Source organism: Lipotes vexillifer, unplaced genomic scaffold, assembly GCF_000442215.2.
Source record: "Lipotes vexillifer unplaced genomic scaffold, Lipotes_vexillifer_v1.1 scaffold61, whole genome shotgun sequence".
NCBI classification, from domain to species: domain Eukaryota; kingdom Metazoa; phylum Chordata; class Mammalia; order Artiodactyla; family Lipotidae; genus Lipotes; species Lipotes vexillifer.
The window spans coordinates 2,652,953-2,662,774 of record NW_006787051.1 but is presented as its reverse complement, the minus strand read 5'-3'; the positions used below and the strand labels follow the sequence as shown (position 1 = coordinate 2,662,774).

The 9,822-nt window shown below is 46.9% G+C and overlaps 1 protein-coding gene across 3 annotated transcripts in view; it reads left to right on the top strand.

Moving 5' to 3' along the window:
* DENND5A (DENN domain containing 5A) overlaps positions 1–9,822 on the top strand; it is a 111,068-nt gene that overhangs the window by 96,083 nt on the left and 5,163 nt on the right. For all 3 annotated transcript variants that reach the window (XM_007459860.1, XM_007459859.1, XM_007459861.1), the window contains exons 13-19: positions 454–538; positions 2,096–2,180; positions 2,979–3,107; positions 6,817–6,938; positions 8,104–8,249; positions 8,828–8,946; positions 9,339–9,520. In XM_007459860.1, the coding sequence (XP_007459922.1) occupies positions 454–538; positions 2,096–2,180; positions 2,979–3,107; positions 6,817–6,938; positions 8,104–8,249; positions 8,828–8,946; positions 9,339–9,520 (868 nt within the window). The remainder of the gene's footprint in view (positions 1–453; positions 539–2,095; positions 2,181–2,978; positions 3,108–6,816; positions 6,939–8,103; positions 8,250–8,827; positions 8,947–9,338; positions 9,521–9,822) is intronic.

Below are 9,822 nucleotides of genomic sequence, written 5' to 3'. Positions count from 1 at the left end.
AGGAATGCCTTTAAATATTTTAGGAAATTCGGGAGCTGTCACAGAATCTTGTAGGCTCGGTATCCATTCCTCTGTGCAAAAGCCATCATGCACTAGCCAAGCTGCCCTTCAACCAAAAGACCATTTAGAGATTGATAGGTTATTTGCTTTTTTCTTTCTTATCCACTGGTCCATTCCTAGGCTCTTTTTTGGCCACGTCCTTCCTATTCCCAGTGGGGGATCATTTCTTTTTCTTTTCCCTTCCATTCTTCTTTATATTTCTCCTGGATTTTAGTAAGGGGATATATATTTGTATACATTGCATCTGGGTGTACATCGAGATAACAAATAGGACAGATACTTTTTAGCAAAAGTGCATATCTATATGTTCAAATTATCTCTGACTCTGCTCACTAGATGCCTTGCCCTTAGAAATCTAAACTGATAGGTATTTCTCCCTTGCATTGGTTCCAGGGGAAATCAGCCTTGTGGTCCCACCTGTTACATTATCAGGAAAACCGGCAGAGAAAACTCACATCAGGAAGCCTCAGTACCTCAGGTAAGATGGTCTCTGCACCATTGGCCAAACTCCCTCCACTCACTTTCCCATCCCCCACTGAAGTGATCTTCTGTAGCAGACTGTTCCAGGTCAGTGAAGTCTTTACTCTGTAATGTTTAAGCCACAGGGCTCTCTGAACCACAGAGCATGCCAAAACCATGGGGTTTGCTTTTATTATGTGTTTTTATACACTTGATCAGTGAGATAGAAGATTTATATCAGCAAGAGGCCAGTCTTAGAATAAATTTGGGTTTTAAATGAATTTGGATTGATACTGATGTCCTGTGTTTAGAGTGTCTTCAGTCTTTTGTTTTATTTCTCTGAGATGAACACTGAGATGATCTATCCTATCAGTTAAGAGAGCCTGTTTGTCAGTGTCCTGCCTTGGAACTTCTCAAAGTCAAGGCCTGGTGTGCATGATCCCTTCCATTTGCTTTCTGTTTCTATTTAATAAAAATATCAGAGTTGGCAGGGACCCCAGAAATCATCTAGTCCAGCCCCCTTGTTTTACAAGAGGAGGAAACTGGGATCCAGAGAGGAATTTAATTTACTCAAGATCACACAGTGAATTGATAGAAGAGGCCAGATTAGGAGCCAGGCCTCTTGTCTCCTGGTCTACTGTTCTTTATAACATCCTGCAGTGTCCCTTTCAGGACAGTCTCCCTCCTTCCTTTTCTTCTTGGCAGCATCTCCTCTTCATACCATCCTTCATTCTCCTTTCTCTGCCAGGGAGTTTGTTTAACTTTCTTAGATGTTCTTGTCCTAATGGTAAAGATAAGTTTAAGTGGGGGCGAAAAGGTAGGCATATACTCAGTGTTGTCTTTGCCCTTGAATTAGTTGATCTCAGCTAGCACTGAACATGGGGAAAATAGTGGGCAAAAAACTAGGTACAAAAGCTCCCAAAGTAGCCTCACAAGGAGTTTTTTGTCCACTTTCTGAGTATGAGAGCAGAGTCTTCTCAGGAAAGCTGTAGAATTTATTGCCAAGGGATAAACTGTAGCCAAAAATTATCAACAGCTGAATGATGAAGATACTAATTTTAAATGTTGGGCCAAACATGAGGATATAAAGTTATTGTATCTAGAGGTCCTAAGCATTCTGGATCATGTACTTTACATATTCCCTTGGCTCTTTTGTAGTCCATTTTGAGGCAAGAGCAGGACATGCGTAGTAGCTCCTAGTGGAAGCACTGCTTCCATGGATTATGATGAGAACACACTGGATTAGGAGCCAGAGGATCTGTGTCCCTTCCAGTCCTGACTTTGCCACTTGGTGACTGGGGCAAAGCAGCTAACCTCTCTGAATTTCAGTTTCCTCCTCTGTGATACCATCCATGGCTATCTTATAAGTTGTTAGAGAATTAAGTGAGATAATATGCATAGAAGTATAAAATTTGATACCTAGTAGGTACTTAATATTCATGAAATGATTGATCAAAGTGTTATTACCAAAGTAACCCCAGCTTTTTTCTGTAGATATTTGTGATTTGAGATAAGAAGGGTAGTCAGCTATTTGGGTATACAGATCTCTTTGGACTTAACCAACTTTTTGTTCTAGGAATATTTCTTGATTCAGAACGGAGGAAGTCTGATGCCAGCTCAGTCATGCCTCCCCTGAGAATCTCCCTCATTCAGGATATGAGGTCAGTCTGGGCTTATTTGTAATAAGCCACTGAAATCCTGCTTTCAGTTGCTGCTTAGGTGTCCACTTTATTTATTTATTTATTTTTGGCTGCGTTGGGTCTTCGTTGCTGTGCGCAGGCTTTCTCTAGTTGTGGCGAGCGGGGGCTACTCTTTGTTTCGGTGCGCGGGCTTCTCATTGTGGTAGCTTCTCTTGTTGCAGAGCACGGGCTCTAGGTGCATGGGCTTCCATAGTTGTGGCATGCAGGCTGAGTAGTTGTGGTGCACGGGCTTAGTTGCTCCACAGCAGGTGGGACCTTCCCGGACCAGGGCTTGAACCCGTGTCCCCTGCATTGGCAGGCGGATTCTTAACCACTGCACCACCAGGGAAGTCTGAGGTGTCCACTTTAAATAGCAGGGTCTCAGTGATCTGGGCTTCTACAGTGTCTCATTTAACCAGGAATCCCTCCTCATTGGTCCTGTGCTTCATGATACATTTGTAGAGCTGTACAAGCAATTGTGTTTCCTGACATTTTTGGAGAATTATGCCAGAGTATTTCAAGGCCTGAGACCTCTGGGGTTAGCCTTGCTTTTTAAGAGCTGTACTGGCTTCCTCCCCAGCCCCCCATATTATGCTGAGCCTATCTGGCAAAGTTACATGGAAGCTCAGGATTTAGAGAATAAGAGAGATGGACTCTCTCAGGATGCAGTAGGGCTTCCTGGCCAGGCTTCCTTTGGTGTTACAGGGGAGGTATTGATAGTGAGTTCATCTCCCACCCTACCTTCCACTCCCCTTTTCCCATTCCCCCTTCCCCCTTCAGGCACATCCAGAACATTGGGGAAATCAAGACTGATGTGGGAAAAGCCAGAGCATGGGTGCGACTGTCCATGGAAAAAAAGTTACTTTCCAGACACCTGAAGCAGCTTCTCTCAGACCATGAGCTCACCAAGTAAGGCCACTCCACTTGGAGTATAACCAGCTCCTGGGAATGGCGGGAGGGATTGGAAACCCCTGTGGGAAGGGAAAGGGTATTCAGTATATCATTACTGCTGAATTCAGCTAAACTCAAATTGCATATGAAGGTTTTGCAGCATTTCTTTATTCCTTTCTGTGTAGAACACTGTTGTACACTTACACTGCAATATTTTTTATATTTTCCTGTAGATGAATTAACTCTTCTGGCACTGCTCAACACAGCACACTTGTTTTAGTAGGAACATTCAGACATAATCAGTTGACTGCATGCTCTCTTAGTTCTTTTTTTTTTCCTAACTTAGTTCTAAAGGCCTGGATTCTTCGGGCCTCTAGCCACAGCCACTCCAAGAAGCAGTGGTCCTCCCTTTTGGCTGTTGGTTTCTCTTCTGGGACTTACTATGGTTTATCCAGGCTCTTTCAGCCATTGGTCAACCAATGAGCTCTTGTTGTGCTCTACCTTGGATCAGTTCCCATGAAGAAGATGGGAGGACTTTTCTTGTTTTGGTGATATATTCTTCCTGAAGTTTTTGCTGATGTAACATTTCTTCTTCTGCCTCTTTATCTGTAGAAGAATAATTCTGTTACATGTGTTCTCCCTACCTTCTTGATCTATACCCCTGTAACATTTCTTCTTCTGCCTCTTTATCTGTAGAAGAATAATTCTGTTACATGTGTTCTCCCTCCCTTCTTGATCTTTACCCCCCCCCCCCCCCCCAAATAGCTTTCTTACAGAGGTAGTGAAAAGGATGGAATCCTCATTGGATACCTCAGAGTTTTGGGGTCCTCCTCTCCTTGTGGCACTCAAGTGACCTGTATACCTGTTGGGCATAGGGCATTTTCTTGGTCTCTTTCCTGTCTTGAGGGGGAAAGGATTGGAGAATTAAAAAGAAACTTCTAAGATATACCCTATCTCTTTTGTTCTGTCCTGAGCCTAGGCCAGCCCAAAGTAACCAGGTCCTTGCTCTTCCTCACTCCTAGGAGCCACTAAATCTACAGTTCCCTTCTCTTGATTTTATATCCTTTGCATTCGTTCCATACCCTAGTTACTAGAGCAGGAGTGGGGAGGAAGGCTGTCTCCCTTCTCTGCCTCTCAGTTACCACCTCTCTGTCTTTTCCTATATATAATATGTTTGGTTCTTTCTTCATTGGCAAGCCTATTGGGCATTTTTCTTTTTGGCATTTCCTTGGGCATCTTTTCATGGTATCCTTTATTATGTGACTTCCCTGTGGACAATAAAGCAGAGAAGTGGACCTTGGGAAAATTTTGTGTAAGTGAATTGATTAAACCTGAAGCATCTGTTTTTATTTAAAGTGAAAATGTAATTTTTTAGACTTTATTGTGTGTTTAAACCACAGCAAGAAACCGGTTTCAAAATCTTGATAGGTTAGAGAGCTCACTTTGAGAGGTTACAAAATAGCAATTCTTAAAGTGCTTACGTTTGATTCCCTTTAGTGGCGAAAAGGTTTAGGAATAATATTTGAAGATTGGAAGGACAACTAAAAGAGAACAAGTGAACATTTAAGCCTGGAGTTTGGAAGGGAATTGTTTGCATACCAGATTCTAGAGGACAGTTGTGTGTCCTGGGAAAATCTGTGGCTGTGTGGGCACTAGGGGCTGACAGGGCAGGAGTGATTCCTGTGGGCCGGTGTGGACATCGTCTGTCAGGAGATGCTGCAAGTTGGCAGGAGAACATGGCAGAGAGGTAGCCAAGAGGGAGTCAAGCCCAGGAACTTTATGAAGGTCTAGGGCAGTGGATAGGTCTGGGGCCTGTGAACTTAAGGGCCTAGGCAGGAGCAAACAGGGCATAGACTTTGGTGAGGAGACTAATTTTGGTTTCTTTAAACTGTAGCCCTGTTAGAGGACAAAAGCTTAGAATTTACTCCATTGAGTAGAAAATGAGAGTTTTGCTGCCACAGATTGCGTTTTGGGTGGGATATAGGGAGAGAGAAAGGTGTATTTCATCAAAACCTACCTACTACTCCATCCTACCCTCTCTCATCTTCCTCTTAAGTTTGCTTAAAGCTCCAGCCACATCAGACCCCTCACACTTCTCAGGATGTATTCAGCCCTTTCAGGGCATAGTCAGAAGTCTTCTTTGCCAGAGTTTGCCTAGACTCCCCAGAGACTTAGTCCATTCCTCCTCCAGGCACCCATAGCATTTGTTACAGTATTTGTTCATTCCTTTTTTTTTTTTAACCACTGTTGGTCTGTGTTATTATCCATTTGTTTTCCACTTATTAAAATTTGCTTTCATTGGAGGCATGAACCATGTACCTCTCCCAATACTCCTTCTCCCTACCTCGGTTCACAGTTTGGAGTTCGTGTGACTCCTTGCTTAGCTTTACCTCCCACATACACATTTCAGGTCCTTAGCCGCTGTTCCATCTGTCTCCTTATTTACTGCCACTCCCTAGGTTTCATCCTCATGCCCCTTTCACCCTTCAGCTGTACTAAATTCAAATTTCTTGAAGTTGGTTATGGCTTTCCCTTTACTTCTAAGAAACCTATTAGTTGTAGGGCAGATTACAAGCTCTTTAGCCTGAATATTTAGGGCCTGCCTTCATTTTACCCTAGCCAGACTTTTCAGTCTCATTGCTAACTGATCACTTCTCTGAGCCCTTAACTCTAGCCAAACTGGCTTTTATACCCTGTCCTTCTCCTTCTTCGACAACCCCCGTCTAAATTTGTGCTGTCCTTCAGGCGCTCCTGTTCTAGGACCATCGAAACTTCTGGGTCTTTAAATTCCCAGAGAGTGCCTTTCATTTGGCAACTCATTATGTCTTATACTGTGGCCTTTATCAGATTTATTCATCTAGACTGTATGTGAGGATAGGTGCTTTCCTCTCCAGCACCTGCACAGAGTAGGTTTTGGTTGGTGAATTTTCCTACCTTATAAAATGTCTAGGTAGAACCTCACAGGTCTACTGAATCCCATACCTCTCTGGCATGGTGACTGCAGTCTGGGCAGGCAGGACAGGGACCTTCCTTTGTTCTCTGTGTGCTTCTTGTGCTGGGGGCCTGTGCATTTGGCTCTCTTTGTCCCTGCTACTTGGGGAAGGTACCATTGCTGTGCAGGCCCAGAAGGCCTGCAGTGTGAGGCAGAGGGGTTGGCCTTTGATGAGTGAGCAGTGGATGAGGGGTGGGGATGGGAGGAAATTTGAAAAGAGGGGAAGGACATCGTTTGCACAGCTCTTCCTTGCCTGTGACCTGGATCATTCCATTCCTTGCCTCTGAAGCTGTCCTCAGCTTACATTCATGTTCAGAGCAGTGTTCTGACTTGTGGGTCTCAGGTCTGCTGAGGGTCAGAGACTAGCCCTGGTAAGGAATGGTGACCACAGACCTCCTGCTGTTGCTACTCCTACACCATACACTGGGTGATGCCCTATAGAAGCCCTCAGGTTAGGAAAGAAGATCCCATGACTTCTGACACTTTACATTATAGTAACGTCAACTCTTGGACACAGGTGGAGTTTGATTTTTGTTGTTCCTGCTGTAGCTAAAGCCACTTTCCCTCTAGCCCTCAGTTGGAGTAGCTGGCTTTGTTCCTTTTTTCGGTGGCCCTAAAGAGCTTGAGGCTTGACTCACATTCTTCCCTTAGCTGTGTCCTTCCAGAACTGAATAATTCTAGCCTCTTATCCCTCCTTTTGTCTGGGAGACTGATGTATTGCCTCTTCTCCGACAGAAAGTTGTACAAGCGCTATGCCTTCCTGCGCTGTGATGATGAGAAGGAGCAGTTCCTCTATCACCTCCTCTCTTTCAATGCCGTCGATTACTTCTGCTTTACCAACGTCTTCACAACTATCCGTGAGTAGCCCTGTGCTCCCCACTAGCCTTCCCAATGCCAGTCTTCATGAGCCTGTCTGAGGCTAACTTACTGTCCCCTTTTTAAAGAAAGATTATCACTTGTACTTTCTTCTATGGCGAGAGAGGTGTACTTGCCCTCCTTGGAGGTTGTATTTTCTCTCAAGCTTCTTACTCTTGTTCTGAACTAGGGAGCTGAGCGCTTTTGGCCACTGTGTTGTTACTGTGGTCCTGGGCGCTGGGGGCCTAAGGTGGAGTGGGGTGTGGGGGGTGAAGTTCACTGCCCTCCCTGCACACCTGTAAAGAAACCTCCCTCTTGTTTCGGACTGAGAGAGTCATTCAGCATCACAGAAAGTTTCAGAGTAGCCCCCAGGGAACAACTCTTCCTGAAGTAGTAGAAAGAACTTCAGAGGGCAGTGGGAGGTTTGGGTCCAGGCCCTGTTCTGCCCTAACTCATTATGGATCTGTGAGCAGTGTCTACTCCTGCAGTGGGGCTCAGTCTCCCTATTTGCAGAGCGAGGAAGAGGGTTTAAAATGGTCTAAGAAAGGCCCTTGGAGCCTCAACTTTCTTTGGTGCTAGGATGCTTTGTTTGGTGGGGGGTGGTCTGAATTTGCCCCATGACTAGTTGTTTGGCCAGTGACTCAGCAGCTTCAGCAGTGTGGACTCTTGTTCTATATGACACCCATCCTCCCTCTCAGAGAGAAGGGTTGTAGGCTTCAGTGGAAGCAGCACTGGACTGGAATATAGGAGACCTGGGGGAAACTGTTTCCCTCTTAGTTCCTCAGAAGAGGCATTGTGATACCTGTCTGGCCTCTCTGGAGATTGTTATTAGAGTCCTTGAGATGATAGACAGAAAAGTGCTCTGAAAAGCAATTCAGTGCAGTGTTGAGTTAGTGATATTGTTTAAGGAACAGGTTTACTTAGCTCTGAGCTTGCAGATGGGCTTGGATTTGGATGTTTGGGTGATAACCCTGGGAGGAGTGAGATTGAGGGGAAGATTGGCTAATATTCTAAGCCAGCCAGAGACTGGGTCCTCAGGACCTGCTGCTCCAGGCTCTGTACCAGGAACCCCAATCATGCCAGCACACCTGGGGCAGGTCAGGGCCCTCTCAGGTATGGGAGGGATTCCCGATCCCCTCCAATGCCTTTGTGGCTTCCCCTAAACAGTGATTCCTTACCACATCCTGATCGTACCAAGCAAGAAGCTGGGGGGCTCCATGTTCACCGCCAACCCATGGATCTGCATCTCGGGAGAACTGGGTGAGACACAGATACTGCAGATTCCCAGGAATGTGTTAGAGATGACCTTCGAGGTACGTGTTATCCGGTGACCACAGCCCCAGGCTCTATGGGGATCTGAGTTTCAACAGCTACTTTGGGAAGCTTTCTCCAGGGTTTTAGAGGCCTTGCTCTATACAGTGTTATGCTTCAGCACAGCTGACCTGTCCCAAGACGATCAGAGGCCAGAGCCAAGGGTTGACCTGAGGATGGGGAACCTGCCCTGTCTAAATGGTTTCTGGCTGGAAGGCACGCATCTGGACTTGCATACCTCCTTGTCCATGGTGTATTGAAAAATCCCCAAGAATTCTTTCAGCTGCTGAGCCCAAATGTTCACAGAGAGCTCAGACTGCTCTGCCATTTCCAGAGCCTTCTGCTCCCAGGCCCTAGTCTTCCTCCAGGTAGTGGTCTCTTTCTTTCTTGGCATCGTGCCTCATGAGTTAGTAATATACTGCCAGCTTTGGCAGTAGGTGGAGCCATGAGCTCTGCCCCTGCCGATCCTGGGGGGCCACGTTGCAGGGAGCCAGTCAGATGTGTGCCTCTGAGGAGTGTGGCGCTTTTCTTCTGTTTTCTTGACCTACCCCATCTTCTTTGTTTGGCTGTTCTCTCGCAGTACCAGAACTTGGGGAAGCTCACTACGGTGCAGATAGGCCATGATAACTCTGGGCTGTATGCCAAATGGCTTGTTGAGTATGTGATGGTCAGGAATGAGATCACCGGACATACCTACAAGTAAGTGTTCCCTCAGCTATGCCCTGAGACAGTGGGGCTAGGTGTACCACCAGGGGCTGTGTTTGATGCTTGGGTATGTGGGGTTCTCAGGGAGACCTTTTAGGTTGTGATAGGCGGAGGCAACTTCCTGTTTGGCTCTGCCTTATGCCCTGAAAAGAAATAGAAGGAGGGCTTTACAAGTGAAGGTGTATGACATCGCTGTGCACAGGTTCCAGGCCACCCATCACTCGGGTGGCTTCCCTGATGCTGCACGGTGGGATGAGGAGCAGGGCCTTGAGGATCCCCAGCCCAGTTTCAGAGCCTGTCCTCAGGGATTGGCTTTTTGATGGCCTTTGCTGATCAGGGACGCTGAAGGAGCTGGCAGTTCTGACAGGCTATTGCCTGACCCTCAGGTTCCCATGTGGCCGGTGGTTGGGGAAGGGCATGGATGACGGAAGCCTGGAGCGGGTCCTAGTCGGGGACCTGCTCACATCCCAGCCTGAGGTGGACGAGAGGCCATGCCGGACCCCTCCCCTGCAGCAGTCTCCCAGCGTCATCCGGAGGCTCGTTACCATCTCACCCAACAGCAAGCCCAGTAAGTGGGAGATGGGGCCGGGCACTCATGTTGCCCTGCCTGGGGAATGGGCAGATTTCTGGAAGTACTGATAAGGGAGCCCAGATTCCCCACAGCCTGTGCAGCTGCCTCAGGAACCACCTCTGCTGACAAAGACAAAGCAGCCCCAGGCATTTTTCACCCTCCTCTCATGAATCAGTTTGGCGGGGGGGGGGGGGGGGGGGGGGGGGGGGGGCACCACAACGACACACTGCGTGGCGTGACCTGGAAAACAGACACATACACACCAGGCAATCACCGACAGGCTCTGAATGAGGACCGGT